Below are 18,846 nucleotides of genomic sequence, written 5' to 3'. Positions count from 1 at the left end.
ATTCTACTTGACTTGGTAATGGGATAATGCACGCATTAAAAAGAACACACAAAGAAATATAGAGTGATGGTACACAATCTAAAACCAAGATTTTACAATTGCTCGAAATTTGCTTTAAGGTTTCGTTAATTTATGATCGTTAATTTTGCGACCAAGAATCTTGCGACCAAGAATTTTGCGACCAAGAAAGTCTTGGTCGTAAATGTCTTGGTCGCAAAATTCTTGGTCGCAAATGTCTTCGTCGCAAAATTCTTGGTCGCAAAAGTCTTCGTCACAAAATTCGCAATATTCTTGGTCGCAAAAGTCTTGGTCGCAAAAGTCTTGGTCGCAAAAGTCTTGGTCGCAAAAGTCTTGGTCGCAAAATTCTTGGTCGCAAAAGTCTTGGTCGCAAAAGTCTTTTGCGAATCATTTCTGAACATGTCATGTCATTTTGTGCTAGAGGTATAGAATACGGCATGAGTCGAACTGCAAACGGCTACCAGTGTGAGCCACATGGAGTTGCTGTACCCCAGAGAACCAGCAACTAACTCATCTACGTGTTCTCATCGATATTAAACGGAACATTTAGCTATTAACTCTCAGCAGTACACTCCCATACCTTTTCCCACGCAATCGAGTACTGCAATAGGGACATCTGTCGCAAACCATTTTCACCGTTGACTAAAGGAAATGACTGGAACCTACACTCAAAATCTACCCCTTCTCGCAGTGTCCACCATGTAATCGTCCTTGCGCCCAAACCAATCACTTCCCGTCCGCATGTGCACTTTACTGCTGGAAAAGTGCAACTGCACATAAACAATAATGAGTTCACAATCGTGGGTAAAAGTAAAGCAACCTCAAACCTCGTCAGTGCCGTAATTAGGCACTCCGGAAACCACTAAAAACATTCGACCCGAAGCGTTCCAAAAATTCCCACACTGACCAACAAACACTGATTCAGGATGCGAGATTTTTAGCTCCGTTTCACCCCGATTCGTCTAACCCCACTTGGAAGGGTAATGACGAACATTAAACTGATATTGTGGATGCATTTAATGTACAGGGGGGGGGCAAAGTTCCCAAGAGCAAACCACTAAAACGGGAAGGAACGGGAAAGTTAATCAAATAACATTATCAACCGAAACGCTACCGATTTGATGTCCTGGAATTGGAAGGGACAGGGCGAGAGAGAGAGAGAGAAAGAAAGAGAGAAAGAATGAAAAAAGCTACTCGGTACTTACCCGAAGCAGTAATTACACCTTTAAGCACACAGATTTGACGTGCAATGCACGATGTACGGTCAGTGGTGCATGCACATAAATTACACAAGGGGGACAGCAACATGACAGGACCAACCAACAGCGTCCGATGTTGAATTGTGCTGTCCGATTTATGTACGAATCAAAATGCCACCACCACCACCGCCACAGATACGCACATCCTTTTGCCCCATGTGTCCATTCCGGATGCAGGTTGCAGGATATAAGTAGACAGCATATATCCTGTGGACAGCGAGAAAGCGAAAGGGGCGCACGAGGAGCCCGCCGCTGCTGCTCACTGCACCGGAACGGAACCGGAAAAAAGCACTCGAACGTGGAAAAATGTTGCAGTTGCACCGCCAACACAGCAGTAGTAGCATGTACAATCGCCGAAGCGTAAATGCAGGGACGGTAGGGGGGTAATTTCGTTTTTCGGGACATATTCCCGCGATTTGTTTGCCCGTTGAGGTTTCGATTAATCCGGGAGGGGGTTGTATCGGCAACTGTTTCAATCGCTGCAACAGAAAAGGGTCGCTTAAAAAAGTGTGAATTTTATAATTACAATTGGTTGGTTTTTAATGATTTCTACCCTCATCTTTTTTTTTTCTCGCTGCCAACTCCTCCCCTCACTCATGCACCCTGCCGGATGATGATGAATGTGGTTCGCCCATTCACATCGAGTCCCATAAATCGTTCTTCCGACGCTGCAACGCTGAAACGTGCTGAAGTGTGTACCGTGGCGGCTGATAATTTACTGTTCACAACCTTTAGCACCCGATTCCGAGCCTTCGATCGATTGCTGTTTTTAATACAGGAATCCAATCCGTTTGCTGTTTTTGTGTTGTTTGATTTTTGAAATTTGACACTTTACCAGCGACCCCAGGCCCGTTCTACGTGTTTGATGATGGACGGGTTAAAAGTGGTTCGTTTCAATTCGCTCGTAATTAATTTGACCTTTTTTTTTCTTTTAAAAGGTTAAAAGTCTTTACAGAATCCATCAATTGATGAATTCATTAATTCATTTCGCCCTTTTACGATTCCAACTGTTCAAAAGATGCATTTTTCCTACAAAAACTAATCCTTTTCCCTCTTAGCAAAACTTTCCCGAATTAAATGTCACGGCCCCCCGTCACGGCAAACGACGCTTGGCAACTTTTAAGCCACTCCACAGATAAACACGCTCAATTAGCTTCGTCAGCTGCAGCACCCAGCGAAGAGCGAACATCATTAGCATACGAAATCGACCCTTCGCGGGCGACACAATATTGTGCCACACACACACACACACCGGGCATCGCTTTTAAAACGTGACCGCGCCACCGCCACCGGGCATCTATTTCGGGCACGCCCGAGCATTACTACTAACCGAATTTCGCGCTAAGATTCGGGCTCCGCTATTCTGTCCGCCCTCGTTTGTGCAGCAAACACGGCCGACAACGACAACGCTCCGTAGTACAATTGCTTCGCGATTATCGCACGTTGTGTGCGTGTTGTACTTGAAAAACTCACTCTCCCCACAGCCCATGGATGCTGCGTGTGCGTCCTTCGCGAGAGTGGTTAAAGATAAAAACGTTCCGATAGCGCGACACTGCCGTTTCTTCGGTGTATATCTTTGCCGTACAGCACCTAAAATGAAGAAAGAACACACACACACATAGAATGAGATCTTTTATCCTTTGGGGGGGTTTTGTTACAATCATGCTGCTGCCGGAGCGCTCGATTCCGCACAATCGGCATGAGTTTATCACGGGCAGAGGGACTTCCGTCGGATGGTGGATGTTAACACAATGCTGAGGGCGGAGACTGCTTGTGCAAATTTTCTTAAGCAGATTGAGCTGCTCGTTCACAATTACGCTCCAACAGTTCGTTGGTATATTTGCCGTTCGGAGGATAATAAAAACAAAATCCACCGCCACACCGACCAAAGAATGTTGCAAATAATCAACCGGCACAGCCGGTAAATTGGTGTGTTGAGGGCCATGATGGGGGTTGAGGAGGAACGGTGGGAGTGCGCACGTGAAAGGGATGTTTGTAATCTTCCGTTACACAATCGGTGCTGGAGATTTATGCCGGCTGGAAGGTGGGCGCCGCAGTGTAAAATAAACTCTGCTGTATTTAAGACGAGCGTTTGTCCTTTTTTGTCGTGTCCTAAGAAAGGACCTTCTTGAGAAGTCTTTTGAAACGAGCTTGAGGGATGAATGGTGAAGAGGCAAGAGCATTTCTTACTCTTCGGCTTACCGGGATGCTATTAGAAGGGTTTTCTTGGAAGCTATTGATCCAATCGAAACGTTCGGCGCACGGTCCATTTAATCGATGCTGATACTGAAGATGAGTGCAAACATATGGATAAATTAAAACTTGCTACCTTCCGCGATGGGGGTGGGGTTCTTCTCATTTACCTTCCTCAACAAAGGCTTATCGAAGGCGGTCTTTAAGCACATTATGCTTTCTAGCCGGAAAGATTCACTATGTCTTACTACGCTACTTACTACGGTGATATTCATTTTGCTTCACCACAAACCATTCGTTTCATTTCGTAAACTTTATTCTTATTCCACCCGGAACGGACCAGTGTTCCACGGGCAGGCACTTACAGCTCGTCACCCTTTGCCTTCTTCGATCGCGGTTCGTCGCCCCGGTTGGTCCGAAACTCCGCGTAGCGGCTCTCGAGAAACTCGAAAAGTGCACTCATGCAACTGTACGATGTCATCTCGTGTTTGATATGGCCTGCGGGGACGAATTAGAACAGGGAGAATGCCAATTAACAACCACTACTACCACTTCTTCGACGCAGTTCAATCGATCTGTAGATAAGAACGGCAAGCAAGCCCATTTGCAGCCCGTTGCTGCATGCTATGTAGCCATTTTATGAAGCATCATTCACATCGCAGCAGGCATGGATATGGTGCCTTGACACCCTTTCTCGAGATGCTCCCTTGTGCTTGCACTTACCGGCCGAGTGTCGGGGAATATCGTGCTTGGTGATTGTCAGCGGGGTGTCGAGTGGATCCTTAGCCGTCACCCAATTGCGGCCAATCTGCGCCAATGAGAAGCAAACGAAAGAAACAAAAAATCACTCGTCGCACTCCCATAACAACCCATCATCCATCGTCATTTACCTTTTTCAACGCTTCCGGCACGAGCGAACTCGCGTGGACACTGTCGGTAAACCCGACCGCAAACACTTTGTCGCGGAAAAAGTCCGGAAATCGTTGCGCCAGCTCGACCGTTACCACACCACCGTAGCTGTGCGCGACGATCGCGACCGATTCGGGCCGGCTGGCCAGAATGTACTGCTCCAGCACGGTGACGGCGTGCTCGGTCGGGTTGCGGCTGCCACGGATCGGCTTCCGCGCTCCCTTCACCGTGCGATAGTTGTCGTTCGTGTTGAGCAGCAGCACCTCGTAGCCCAGCTCGCGGCCCCGCCGGATGTACGGGATCTGCGTGCCCGAATCGAGACAATCGTTGATGATGAGGCTGCGGGCCCACTGGCCGGCCCGGACCACGCCGCTGCCATGTATCAGCACGAGCAGCTTCTTCGGCCGGTCCAACTTTTCCACCGTGCTGAACACGAACGTGGCCTCCTCGGGGGGCACATCGGCCGGCACGTACAGCTTCTTCAGGCCTTCCTTTTCCTCCAGCCGCTCGTAGACGTACTGCGTGATGACGTCGCCGAGCGCCTCGTAGTGGGCCTGATTCTCCGACAGCGACGTGTACACCTGATAGTCGAAGACGCGATCCGTCAGCTTGCCCGTGTCTTTGTCAAGCTGGCGCAGCTTTCCTTCTGTGGAAGGGTGAAAGAGATGCAAGATAAACAACTGCTTCCGGCTCCCGGGAACCTCTCGCACTCACCTTCATTGAACCCGTAGCCGAACCCCTCCAAGGTGGTCGGATAGGTGCGCTCCTCTGAGGCGGCCATTCGGATGCCGGAAATCGCTACGAGCGCCGCTGTCACTGGTGCTGCTGCTGCTGCTGTTGCTTGGCGCCACCGGAACAACCCGCCCGACGGTGCTGCTAGTAGTTTGGCGTGCTGCTGCTGCTGCTGGAACAGACGAAACAGAACCCTCATAAGCTATCGGCTAGCTGCCGGCGGCGACGGTCTCGTTCGCGAACAAGTGTTTCCCTTCTACGCCTTCTACCAAAACCACACTGACCAGCTGCAATGCACCGAGAGTGAGCGAGATTATGTAAAGTGCAGGATACATTGATTAAATAACCACCCGAGTACGCTAGTACACGCCCGAGCTAGTACGCACCACCTTTGTTTATGTCCTCGAACAGGCCACTCGTAGCAGTGGCAGTCTTGCTTGTTCCGCTTTTTCGCGCTCGTTTGTTTTGAAATTTGGCATTGATCTCGTTTGCCCCGTTTGACAGATGGTTTCGTTAAAAAACGGGCTCTAATGGCTTCGTTCAATCGCAAGCGTTTCAAACGTTTTCCTGTTAGAAACGCTTCCCAAGACGCACACCTCATCCGCGGGCGGCTAAATCCAACTGTTCGCTTCCCATCGAATGTTGCCGCCGCGCGTTATGAATCCACATCCAACAGGGAGCCCGCATACACACACACACACATACACACACAACATGCTTTACATCAATGTTCGCTTTATTTAATCTATAAACATTTTTTTAGAAATACTATTACATATTTTACGCAATTTCTAAGTGTGTATATTCTTTTGTAGCCGTGCTCTAACTTTTTCCACTTTTTCCTCTCTCTCTGTCTGTATCTCCCTTTTCCCCCCTAACGACCATCTACCCACCTAACCTAACGGCTGTGTGCTTTTGGATGATCCGTTCTCCCGCGATCCTGGCTTCAACCGCCGATGGGGCCTCACTCGGCAAAAGACCTTCCTTTAGTCCCGGCTTTTGATTATGCGACACACGCGGCAGAAGAATCCACCTGTAGTAACCTATCCTTCCCACAATCCCGACGACGATGACGATCCATTTGAATGAGTATCGCGCGATCGCGCTTTTATCTTCACGCACGCACACCACGACGACGTCGCCCAACCTAATTCGCACTTCCTTTCCTATCTCCCTTTTCAATTATTGTACAGTGTGATGTGTTTCACGACACGGTTAGCTTCTTTGAACGTTGTAAGAGTTGCGATAAAGTTCGCATCCTTTCGCTCTCCCCCGCCCCGCTTTATGGGTAGAGCATAAATACAACACCGACCGACTGGGGGAGAAGGGTTGGTGTGTATGTCGGGCAGGTCAGGCCCTTTAAAAACAGGAGCAAGAAAACTATGCACAATTTAAAAAAATACATAAACACATGTGCCCAACTCACGCACAAACGTTGACAATATCACACGACGGAATGGCCGCGGCGAGATGTCTATCTAGAACGATATTGTACCATATTGCAACTCACTGATTTACCTACATTTACATCTGCCGACAAACGTTCATTTAGCATGGCAAACGAACGTGTCCTAAAATAGCGGGGGCCTTGATTTTAGTTTTGTCTGGATTGAGAAGATGGATAAAAGCCGATCTTCTTGTTGCCTAATAACCCCCAAAAACCGACGATCGGGATGGTTAAAAGCAAAAACAGGCACAAAAACGGTCTCTCCCAAGCGGTGGGATAGCAAAAAAAAAAATAAATAAAACATGCTCTACCACTGCAAACGGGGCAAACCAAACACGGGAAGTGCCCAAAAAAGTGGGACAAGCGATACATTTGTGTGCGTGCGTGCGCACGTGGACGCGATCTGGACTCTCTGCCACACTCCCAACACTCACATAACTGATCGCGGATCGGTTAACGTTTTTTGCTCTTCCCGCTCCCCCTACCCTAACCCCCTGGTGGCCTTACAAAACCAAAGTACTGATCGCTTGATGCCGCCCCATTCACGCGGTTCTGTGTCCATCGAATGGCATTATTGGCAATAGGCCGCAAACCGCAGCAAACTGTACACAACTACCTTCCGCGTCGCCCGCCACACCATCCGGCGCCGAACCAGCAGTTCCACCGGCGAACGGTGTCAATCGGAATCGCTGAGCGTTTTCCTTCGCTTCGAGGCTTTCTGCTTGGACCAGTCTTCGTCGCTCGAGTCGTCGCTGAACTTGGCGGACGCTTCCGCCGCCTTCTTGCTGTTGTTGGCGTGGGCCGCGGCGGCCGCCGCCGCCGCCTTCTCGGCCGCCGTTTCCTTCTTGTTCGAGGGCGCCTTCCGGCCCCGGCTGCTCGTGCCCCTTCGGCCCACCGTCGTGGACGTTTCGTCTTCGGCGGCCAGCGCGAACAGATCGCTGAACTGCTTCCGCTGGCTCTCCGAGCTGTGGGTGAACGCTTGCTGCAGGGCGCGCTGCATGTCGTTCTGCACGAACAGCCCGGTGCCGGTGCCGTTCCCGTGCCGGCAGCTGCGCCGGAAGTGCTCGAGATGGTTCAGCAGCTGCTCCGAGGTGGGGGCCGTGTTTTGTTGCGCACTCTTCGACGGCCGCTTGCGCTTGTTCGGCGAGTTGGAGGGGTACTTCGAGGTGAGCAGGGCGGCGATCAGCTCGGACAGCTTCTCCTCAAACTCCTGGCACCAGTAGCGCAGGACGGAGGTGACGAACGGGTCGCCCCGGTGCTTCGATTCCGTCTCACGGCTCAGCAGCAACCGGACCAGCTCGGTGGTGGGCTTTTCCGCGCGCAGCAGCAGCAGGATCGCGGTGAGCGCTTCCGCGTGCGCGCCCGACTCCAGCTCGGGGATGATCTCCTGGAACGTTTCGAGCGGGATGTCGTGCGCCTGCACCAGCTGCCAGATGCACACCTGCTCGAACGTTTCGTACTCGAGGCTTTTGCGCAGTATCTCGACGATGCCGTCCTCGTCGAACAGGATCAGCTTGCCCTGCGTGATGCTGTAGATGATGTCGCCCAGGTTGTTCGCGTCGATGCAGCCCACCAGCAGCCGCAGCACGGTCGTGTTGTTGAGCATGGTTTGCTTGAACTCCCGGTACATGTCCGGCAGGATCCACAGGAACATCTGCGTGTTGTGCTTCTCGAGCAGGTTGAGATCCTTCTCGATGCACTCGTCCACCGAGTCGACCGAATCGAGCGCATCGCACAGCACACCGTACACGGACGCCTTGAACGCGGTGCTGCCGCCGGCCGTCTCCTTCCGCCGGCCCTGCAGCTTCCCGTGCACCTTCAGGAAGTACAGCAGCATGTAGCCGGCCACGCTGACGCGCGTTACGATCGCGACCAGCAGCGCCATCACGCGCTTCTTGCACGAGTCCTCCTGCTGGTAGAGCAACCGGTAGGCCGCGAACAGCGGATAGTTGATGCTCTCCGACAGGTTGTCGTCCGTCTTCGACGCCGGGAAGTAGCTCTTGTCGGGCAGTGTCTGCTTAATGACCGATATCACACTCTCGGTGAGGTAGTTTTCCTGCTCCTGGTTGAGCGCGGCCTTCCCGCAGCTGCCCAGGCACTGCAGCAGCGGCTCGAACGTTTTCACGCTCTTCTCCCGCAGAAACTCTTCCAGGTGGCCGTTCAGCGTGTCCGGCAGGGCTACCTTCGCGATGGCCGGCTTCTCCAGCAGGCGTACCTTGGCTAGCGGCAGATCGTCATCATCCGACACGTCCTCCGTCTTTGTTGTTGTCGTCGTCGTCGTCGTCGTCGTTGCGGGTTTTGTGGTTGCATCGTCTTCATCGTCGCTGAATTTGGGATCATCCGCTGAGGCCGCTGTCGACGCTGCCTTCGCAGCACTGTCTGTTCGGGGAGGTTCTGGTTTGATGAAAGGTGTACCGGCGGCAGGGCCCGCCATTCCTCCGCCACTGAAAGGAGCACCACTCGCGACAGCAGCAGCACCACCACCAACACCACCACCACCACCACCGGCGAGCATCATTCCAGGTCCTCCGGGAGGACCTCCACGTGCGCCCTGTGTCACGGGCATTGTACCGACACCAGCAGCCATCGGTCCGCGTAAGGCGAGCCATCCTGGCCCCATTCCAACTTGTCCGCCTCCACCGCCTCCACCACCTCCGCCTCCTCCACCACTGTCATGTGCTTTCCGAGAGGGATCCATTCGGTTCAGCTGGGTGATATCGGTCTGGCCAGGATGTACCGTCGTGTGCATCATTGACGGATGCATTAGATGAGGCGGATGTTGTTCAACTTGCTCACCACCACCGGGTCCCGGATAGTGCATCATCATCGGCGTCTCCATGCCGGGCTGGGGCGGTCCGGGATGCATGTACATGCTGTTCGGCGGTACGCAAAACTCGCGGAACGTTTCGCGCAACATTCCCTTCAGCTCGCGGTCTAGCTTGGGCGATTCAAACAACGGCACCAGATTCGGTATCACCTTCATCTCGAGAATTTTGCGCAGCGAGTTGTAGATCCCGGTCCGGATGCGATCCTCCCACTTCGGGTAGAAGTTCTTCATGATGCGGCAGAGAAAGTCGAGCAGGGTGCAGCTCACGAGCGGATGGTTCTTGATCGAGTGGTACATCACCAGTATGCCCGGCTCCACGTTCATGATGTTGTCCTTGGCCGGGTCGAAGAACAGCCAGTCGTAGAAGAGGGCCAGCTTCGCGTTCGCCAGCGTGACCGCGTTCGTGCACGACGTCAGCAGCCAGCCAATGATCGCCCAGCGCGGTATGATGTCCGAGCAGAGCATGTCGTTCGTCGGGTGGATGGCGCTGATGATGAACCGGATCAGATCGCACCGCAGGCTCTGCGACTCGGGCGTGTTGAAGTACCGCTCCTGAAACCAGTCCTGGTAGCGCTTTTGATTGCCGAACTTGACGTTGCTGGTGAGAAAGTGGATCTTGCGCTCGATGTCCGGCGTCAGGCGGCCGCGCAGAAACCGCCGGCTCGTTCGCGTCTGCAGCAGCTGCCACACGCCGTTGAATGTGGGGCAGAGCGACTTCGGGTTGTACAGCATGTCCTTCCACAGCTGGTCGAACTCCGGTATCCGGCCGACGTTCTGCAGCAACCGCACAAACTCCCGCCCGAGCGGAATGATGTCCATGAACCGGTCCCGTATCAGCGAGATTACAAACTTCACCTCCCGATTCCGCAGATGCACAAACTGCGGCCCGAAGTGGTCCTCGATCAGCCGCACGAACGTGTACGCCACCGTACCGACCAGGAACTGGTCCTTCTCCAGCCACGCCCGATGCTCGGTGAAAATGTCCAGCAGCCCCTCGATCAGGGCAACGTTTTTCGGGCTAATGTCACCGCCGCTCGCCTGCCGCAGAATGTTCCACGCCAGATTGTCCACGTTCAGCACCTGGTTCTTGATCAGCTCGCGCAGCAACCACAGCAACTGTTTGCGCCCGACGTCCGTCAGCTTGTGGTACTTCTCCGCCACCAGCATCGCGAGATTGGCCGTTACGAACCCGAGCCCGTCCCGGGTCAGCAGCGTCAGGTCGCGGTACGTTTTCGGCGCACTGCTCGGGTCGGTCAGTATGATGTAGACGAGCGCTAGCGAAATCTCCTCATGCTGCTTCTCCTTGCTCACCAGCGAGGAGAGCAGATCGTGAAAGTCCTTATCGCTCAGCCCGGCCGTCGTCTCCTCGAACGCGCGGTACGCCCGCATGTACTTCTCCTCGTTCTCATCGCGCGCGTCGATCGTCTGCACGAACAGCTTGCCCTCGAAGCCCGCGGCACCCTTCCCGCTCGCGTCCATCTGTGCCGTGGAGACGGCACCGAGCCGTCGACTGGATCCCCGCGTACCGCTTCCGGCGACGCGTCCGGGGGGAGGGGGATGATCGTCGTCGTCGTTCGCTAGCGGAGCTGGTGAAGCCTCCCTTCTTCTTCTGGCGTTGTGTACATCCACAAACCTGCCGCAGGGGCGGGCTAGCACGAGCAGCAGCGTGTCACGCACGGCACACGCACACGCATACAAATCAGCACGGTGAGCTGGCGCGCTGCAAGAAGAACGATTCACGTTCACCGTTTTCTTTAGTGTTGGCCAATCGCTGTTCGTCCCCGTTTACCAAAGCAGCAGCAGCAGCAGCAGCAGCAGCAACCCGTTCCTTTTTTTTTGCCGTGCAACTCCGACCTGTCAAAACGAGACCAAACTAGCCGAGTAGCCGACAGCCCGTGTGTAAACGCAATCTTCGAAAGTTTCGAATACAGCCGCGTTTGTTCGAAAAATCAATCAATGGAAATTCATGCAAAATGTATGCTACATTTCAAATCACTTCACGAAATTTGTAATAAAATTGCAATAAATTTATCCTCCAACAGTAAAGACATTTAAGCTTATCCATTTCTAGCCTTTGTTCAATTGATAATAGACGTTGTTTAAAAATGTACATGCTAATGAAAGATGAAAGAGAAAATCTATCTAGTGTTCTTTAGCCTCGTGAGGAGTGCAATCATTGTACGACTTTCCAAATTTAGCTGCTATCAGTAGAATCTCGTTTTTAATCAACCCATTGCCCTTCTTCCGGTCTACGAACCCTGCAGAAAACGTTCGAGATTATTTTCGAAAATTTCGGCAAATTTTTGACATTTCTCTTCGCAGAAATACACACACACTCATGACGTCACAAACGTAACCAAAACAAACCACAAAATTATCATCGTTTCTTCAACCTGCCCGACTGATTCACCGTGTCCAAATCAAATTATCGCCCTCAAATGTCTTTATCGTCGTAGGCCGTACTGGTTTAACGGTGCTGGATCATCACCATCTGCACGTCCAAGGATCGTCACATTCGGAACGATGCGCAAACGGCAGATCGATACGCTGAAGATATTCAACCACAAGTGAGTATTTAATGGGAAAAAGTTATGCATATTGCAATCATCCAGCGGCCCCCTCCTCACTGATCCTTTCACCTTTCTCAATCACGCACAGCGTACAGGAGGTGAAGGAAAACGAAGAATATCTGGTCAACTTTGACTGTGGCGGAAGGGAAATTGCCATCAACATCCTGCTGGGCAGTGGATTTCCAAACGAAAAGCCAAAGCTCATCGTGAGCCCGATTCTTCGCCATCCGTGGGTTAATGGCACTACTGGAGAGATTGAAAATGCTCCCGGGATACTGAACGTACGAATTTTTGCTGCCTCCGGTTCCCATTTGAAAGTTTAGTAACTTCCCCACTTCCCATTACAGTACACCATACATTCCGATCTCGGGCGGGTAGTGCAAGCAGTGGGGCGGGAATTTGAAAAACACCCTCCCCGGTTTGTGAACGAATCCACACCCCAGCATCACGCACCACCACCAGCAGCAGCTGCTGGTGCAGCAGCAAACCAACACCACCAACAGTGTCGAAATGGCAACGTGCCGGACTACAGTGTCGATAATCGGAATGCCCTGCTCTCGCCCTCGCACGAACCGGACCCGTTCGGACTGCGTAATCTCACCACCGATGAGCTGAGCCGGTTAAACGCGGACGAAGACTACCTGGAAGAGTTCGTCGCCAAGCTACCCTTCCTGCAGCACCAGAACGACGAGCTGGATCAACTGCTGGCGGGCATAGAGTCGCTGGCCGTCGACAATCTCGCCCGCAAGCAGACGGTCGAGGAGCGGAAAGCGAAGCTCGAATCGTTGGCGCTCGAGTTCAAGGAGCTGGGCCAGCAGTGGGAATCGATGAACCAACGGTACCAACGAAAGGCGGAAGACTTTTCGCCCCAGCACATCAAGGAACTGCTGCAGATTGCCGTCTCGACCGCGGACAGCAAGAGCGACGACGAGGCACAGCGCTTTCTGGCCGGCCAGAGTGACGTTGGCACCTTCCTGCAGAACTTTATCGAGTCCCGCAAGCTGTACACGATGCGGAAAGCCAAAGAGGAGCGGTTGGTGCAGCAGCTGACTGCACTGGAGCGTGCCGCATTTTGAGGTTGCTCGGGAGAGAGCGAGATGTTGTGCGCTTTCTTGTGATATTTTTCCCCATCCGCGGTGCGAGCAGATCATAGTATGTACTGTTGCAATAAACATGCTCTGGTGCCGAATGCAAGCTTTCGGTGCAAATGAAACGTCTTCGGTGTTGCTTGTGTCGCTGATGAAACATTGCGCAGACGCAGCAAAGCGAGGAGAGCTCTCGCGCACACTACTCTCTTGCGTGAGGAAGACGCGACACTTTATCGCGAAGGGCTCTCTTTTCCACCGACGTGGGCAAACCGTGGTGGTCGTGTACTCGACACATATCCAACCGACTGCTACCCACTGGGCGCGCACGCAACAGTGTTGTTTAACATGGTCGTCCTTAAAGGATTACGGTATGAGGACACACAAAACAATGCGTTAGGCATGTTTGAGCATTGTTAACAATGTTGCTCGTAATGAAAGAAAAAAAAATAAAACAAGAAACTCTTTGTTTGAACATCCCGAGCGTAGAAGCAACGTAACGTAAGCAATGATGCTGCAGGGTTGTAGCCAGTGGTGGCTTTAGGATGGTATCTGGTATCCACACTAGTAAGATACTTTGTAGTAATTGACATTTGAATGTTGGTAGGAAATGCATGTTTAAATATTTAATATTTAATAAAATTCACACTCCTTTTCCACCATTACCTCATGGCTATGGCCATATAATTCGTCGCTGTTTCAACTCTACGAAATAATACCATTAACTTCATCCATCCCGGCTGCACCAGGCTCAAGTACAACGGTCACTTCCACGAAAGCTCAAGTACAACCTACGGTGGCCTACCTTCTCAACGTGGGGTTCGTCTCTCACAGCACGAAGCTCGCTCGGTTGGATCGTCCAAAAACACCGACCGCTCGCGGCGAGAACAACCGCACTCCGCCCACTCCAGCGGGAGGAGGACACGTTTTTGGGAAAAAACATCCAACAATGTCCCTACCCTCCCCTATATCCGCTCCGTACGGGAGAGTGAGCCGCAGTGTGCGAGAGCTTCCGGAGAACGCTACGAAGAGCCACAGCCACGCCACACCGGGATCAGGATATAATAAACAGGCCCGCACACTCGGAAGGGACGCTCATTCTCGGTAGCAAGTGCGCGCTGAACGGTTGCGTGGTGATCGTGTTGCCCCCAAGTGGTCTCCAAAGCGTCGGAATTCGTTCAATCTTTCCTCCTTCCCCCTCCATATTAAACCGGAAGCCAGTGCTGAAGTCGTCACTTCAACCACAGAGTGCGTAGGGTTGTGCTAATTTTCAGAAGGCAGAAATTTGGGAAAAAGGGCCAGAGGTTATCGTTTTGGGAGGAGTACTCTATTTCCAGTGAACGGTGTTACCAATTTCCCAAACCCAGCAGTGACTGCGTTCTCAAGCATTCTAAGCCCCGGTGTGGGTTGAGCTTGATACTAAGGGAATGTGGGAAGAACTTGGCGAATGTTTCCGTACACGGAATGAATGAAGAATCAGTGTCAAGTGTGTGCGTGTGTGTGTCTGTTGAAGCTGTATGGTCTACCCTCTCCATGTGCAAACAGGACACACAGGGGAAGTAAACACAAAGGATGTGTAACACGCGTGAGAAGGAGTAGTTGAACTGCACAACAAACTGAGTAGGCCTTGACGTCTAAGTACTGACCCGTACTAATACTCTATGTGTGTGCGGCACTGCGGCTGAGTGTTCTTCTATCGTGCTGTGTGTGAGTGTGTTTTTGTGTAGCACGCGGCAAGGCCATCTGACGCTGCGTTGAGATTGGGAAAAACACTCTTCCTTAACCTTGGGTATAGTGGCAAGTAAAAGGACAACCACAAGGAATGGTGTGGATCGAAGAAGTATACACACCACACACAGGTGCAGTTGTGTCTATTTTTTTAGTAAGATTGTACAAACACAATTCTGGATTTAAAGATTTAGCAACGAAAAAAAAAATGCGAAAATCAACTCAAGAATTTCCAAACAATATACCAACGAAAAGGAATGGGGAATGGGGAGGACTTCGCGTGTACGACGACCGAAAGCTGACCGAATCGCACTCAGCGGGGATGCGCTGCTGAGCGGATAATGAAATTCAAATCAACCCGCATACTCTCCTTGCCTTAGCAAGTTGTCATTTTCTTTTCAGCCCCGTTTGTACCCCAATTACTCTGTCCCACCCTAAAGGCATTTTGTGCTTTTATTGTGCACAACGTACCGCACACGCACCGACCGCCGCTATTCTTCCACGAAGGCATTCCACCCTTGCAGTAGAATTACTGCTTTTTACAACCGTTTTTGTTTTTCCTGGAAAAGCCACAATTTTCTCAACCAACAGACAAACACACAAACAAAACCATTTTCACAGCCTTCCCAGTTGCAGCAACATACACAAAAACACATACACAGCGCCTCGGGATGCTTTCCCCGAGTGAAAGGAAACATAACCGTTCTTGCATTCCCCGCAAAGGAACCCAGGGCGGTAAAGTATGGTACATTATACCGTAAAACAACCCGCGCCATCCTTTTAGCAGATCTCGCTTTGCTGATCAAAAACTCAATGTTTTTTTCTATCTCTCTCTATCTCTCCCTCTCTCTGTGTTAGCTGTTGTTCGGAACTAAAGCGAATCTTATAACGGTGGCCTAGAGGTTCGGAGGTAATCGTATCAAAACCCCGCCGGCAGAGTTACCACAAAAGATGCTGGGGTTTTTGGAAGGTCCTATTGGAGTTTTTTTTTTTGTTTGGTTGGAATGTTCCACGCTCGTTTCCCGTTCCGACGGCATAAAGCGATTCCTTCCATGCACTCCTCCATTGAGTCGCAATTTTCAAGTCCTTAATGTTTGTGTTTGTGTGTCACCAATTTCCATGGAAGTGCTATGCATCCGCTTGATGTTGGTTACAGAACAGAATCCAGAGGGGGATGAAGATTCCCGATCATTAGTAGAAGGATGAGTAGATCAACCACAGCCAGTGCGGGAAGTATTTGGGTGATATTTTAAGGCATGCCAGCGGGAACATTTACAGCGCGTACCGACGACGCTCTTTTGCGACTGTATATCCTCGCTTCTAAACGCATTCTCCTGAGGGCATCATTTTGCTCGTTATCGAATTGATTTGCTTGAATTTCCTGTTCCGCGTGTTCTGCAGAGACATTTCCCACTGGCTTTGCTCCAATGGATTTTCTAGAACAAGTTGAGCTTCCACGTTGAACTTCCTCGTTGAGCAGTGAGAACAAGTGGGCTCTGTCTGCGTCACGGGCACATCTCCTTCAACTACTCAACGATCCTGGAAGTAAAGCACAGAAGGGACTAGAAGTTTCTTTATTAAATGGTAATTCCTTCTTCTTTTTGTTTTTGCTCGAAACACGGAACTACGAATGGCAAACCCGGTTCCTCACCGTTCGGTATGGGTCGTTTTGCTTCATCACCGGTACTCTCTTTCTCTCTCGGTAGTTAAGATAAAGTCCTCTTATTTGAATATTAACTCAAACGTGGGTTTCTATGAATCACAGCACTTTTTTGATATTGTTTTTCCTCTTGTGCTACACTTCGTACCGCCAGTCGGTCTGTACCGCTTAATCTGGTACGGATTTTTGTAGTGTTTTGCCCTGGGTTATCATTCTTTCTGCGTTTCCAATTTCCCACGGGCCTAACAATCAACCGGAGGTACGGAAATCATCACTTACATTCAAGTGTTTCTCTTTTCGCTCTATGTTCGGTGTTCGGTGGCACTTATCTTACCGTACTGTTGTACAATGGAAGATGTTTTTGTCCTTTCCAGCACTTCCTAAAAGTGGCAAATACATAACTGACCAACACAGGCTGGAAAGGATGATGTTTGCAACCGTTGCGCGTAGAAATCTATTAACAACAAGACGCTCTTCTGTGCTTTCCACCTCCTTGTTGCCGTCTGGAGTGAGCTTACTCCATGGGGCTTATTATGATTGATGTTGGCCATTTTTAATCGAAATCTCCCACACTCTGAACCGACAAAACCCTTGCAATGGTGAGGCAATATCGCTCAACAGTGTGTACTTGTCGGAGTTGTGAGAACTGAAGTTTTCCTTCATTGTAATGGGGGCCGTTTTTTGTTTCCTCCTTGGCATGGCATTTGGCATGATAAATGACCCTTTTCTGGCTTCCTGGGCATAGTAGTTAGACGTGGCAAAAGGGAAAGGTGTTCATTAATTTCAGCTTGTGTGTGTGTGTGATCAGTGTAAGTGGGCGGTGTGAATGCTGGAAATACTTATTGTGCTGTATCATATCCTACCCGGAGCGTCCGTTATTAGCGTAATTATAATTGTTCTGCAATGTTCAAAATAGGCACTAATTGTGAACAATGAAGAAGATTAAAGGTACATTGTCTTGGTAGAACTAGATGATCATGATGATCTACGATTGGTTCTACGTCTATACCACGGAATCGGCTCAATTGTACAATTATTAGCATGTTGGAACAGTCAAGGCCTGCCTGAACTACTAGTGAGCTTGGCTAGTAGTGATTTACAACGTTCTATAGTATCCCTTTAAATTGACTTTAAGTCGTTAAATGTACTCCAGGAATCTCCTTCTTTTTCTTTTGGCTCAACAACCGTTGTCGGTCAAGGCCTGGCCTGTACCACTTGTGGGCTTGGCTTTCAGTGACTAATTGATTTCCTCCCATAGTAGGATAGTCTGTCCTACGTATGGCGGCACGGTCCATTTGAGGTTTGAACCCAAGACGGGCATGTCGTTAAGTCGTACGAGTTGATACTGACTGTCCTTTTTACCATTTCACAACTTTTTATGGATGGACTGAGCAATAATATGGATCGATAACCGTTTGCTCCCAGCTTGGTGACCCAATTAGGACAGCATAGGTGGCGTCCACCAGTAGCTTACTATTAGTTCTTCTCCCCCAATCATCCATATTGCTCCCATTTACAGCACCCATTTCGTCCGTCCATAAATCCCTCAACCAATATCCCGAACATAATCACATGATGGGTAGGATGACTTTTACCGAGGAAAGATACTACCAAACGTTCGTAACATACGTTAACTTTTAATCCGTTGTGCCATCGTCCTCTGGTCGTTGTGTTCACTCAATAAAACTCAATCAGAGTTAACACATCATCGCAGCTCCGTTCTGCAATATATTAAGCTTCCAACCATAGGACGGTACGGCCATTCCTCCCAGGGTACGGTCTCTATCAACTCTTCCCGATTACTGAACGAAACCTAACGTTGCCAAGTTCAATGGCTTCTCGTTGTCCCGCACTAAGTCCAGCGAAACAGATAATTCTTCGTCCCGTGGAAAGTTTGTGCGCTAACTTCATTGCTTTCCTTTCTGCATCGAACGAATCGCATAAATTCCCAACCCCCTATGGTGGTGCACGAGAGCAGTTCAAAGTCAAAGAGCGTGTTAACTGACCGGGCGACAGATGGCCATTACGACCCGACAAAAGTTAAACACACACACACATTCCTCGCTGGCCCGGGGACGTCGTATCGCGGCGTGTCGTCCCTCCTAGAATTATAGAGCTAACCAGCTGTGTTTAACCAGCAAATCTCGTCCGGTTTGCAATAAAAACTACCATCCCGTCCCACCGTGTGCTTTGCTTAGATCGTACACCGCAACGTGGGGTGGGTCTCATAATCAAACAACTTTCATGTTTCGTGCTGTCCGGGAGTTCCGACAGACCATATTCCAACGTCCAAAGTCTAAGAGAAGGACACACGCGCGCATAACGAGGAGCGTTGGTGCTTGCTGTAGTGTCGCTGTTGTTGATGATGATGATGATGAAGATGATGAGTATGATGATGATGGCAGGAACAAAGTTTGA

General features: G+C 50.6%; 3 protein-coding genes across 5 annotated transcripts; 1 reads left to right on the top strand and 2 right to left on the bottom strand.

The window, feature by feature from the left end:
* Positions 1 to 3,768: 3,768 nt before the first annotated feature.
* LOC1273423 (FAM172 family protein homolog CG10038) lies at positions 3,769 to 5,614 on the bottom strand. Of its 3 annotated transcripts, none has more exons than XM_003436102.2 (5): positions 5,498 to 5,614; positions 5,094 to 5,398; positions 4,361 to 5,025; positions 4,194 to 4,278; positions 3,769 to 3,968 (listed from the first exon to the last, which is right to left on the bottom strand). In XM_003436102.2, exons 2-5 carry the CDS (start codon positions 5,308 to 5,310, stop codon positions 3,832 to 3,834), a joined length of 1,104 nt encoding a protein of 367 aa, XP_003436150.1. In that variant the 5' UTR covers positions 5,311 to 5,398; positions 5,498 to 5,614; the 3' UTR covers positions 3,769 to 3,831. The 3 variants fall into 3 exon arrangements, with proteins under 3 accessions (XP_003436150.1, XP_061497764.1, XP_061497765.1); XM_061641780.1 differs by having other exon boundaries at positions 5,094 to 5,283; positions 5,396 to 5,605; XM_061641781.1 differs by having other exon boundaries at positions 5,094 to 5,280; positions 5,396 to 5,529.
* Positions 5,615 to 5,826: 212 nt separating this feature from the next.
* Positions 5,827 to 11,261, bottom strand: LOC1273424 (integrator complex subunit 3 homolog). The gene is made up of 2 exons (XM_003436100.2): positions 11,175 to 11,261; positions 5,827 to 11,105 (listed from the first exon to the last, which is right to left on the bottom strand). Exon 2 carries the CDS (start codon positions 10,862 to 10,864, stop codon positions 7,235 to 7,237), a length of 3,630 nt encoding a protein of 1,209 aa, XP_003436148.1. The 5' UTR covers positions 10,865 to 11,105; positions 11,175 to 11,261; the 3' UTR covers positions 5,827 to 7,234.
* Positions 11,262 to 11,622: 361 nt separating this feature from the next.
* On the top strand, positions 11,623 to 13,168 carry LOC1273425 (vacuolar protein sorting-associated protein 37A). The gene is made up of 3 exons (XM_312401.6): positions 11,623 to 11,952; positions 12,044 to 12,236; positions 12,303 to 13,168. Exons 1-3 carry the CDS (start codon positions 11,909 to 11,911, stop codon positions 13,029 to 13,031), a joined length of 966 nt encoding a protein of 321 aa, XP_312401.5. The 5' UTR covers positions 11,623 to 11,908; the 3' UTR covers positions 13,032 to 13,168.
* The last annotated feature ends 5,678 nt before the right edge of the window (positions 13,169 to 18,846 follow it).

This window comes from Anopheles gambiae, chromosome 2 (genome assembly GCF_943734735.2).
Source record: "Anopheles gambiae chromosome 2, idAnoGambNW_F1_1, whole genome shotgun sequence".
Lineage (NCBI taxonomy): Eukaryota > Metazoa > Arthropoda > Insecta > Diptera > Culicidae > Anopheles > Anopheles gambiae.
Note: the sequence above shows the minus strand (reverse complement) of the source record. Positions and strands in the feature narration are given on the sequence as shown.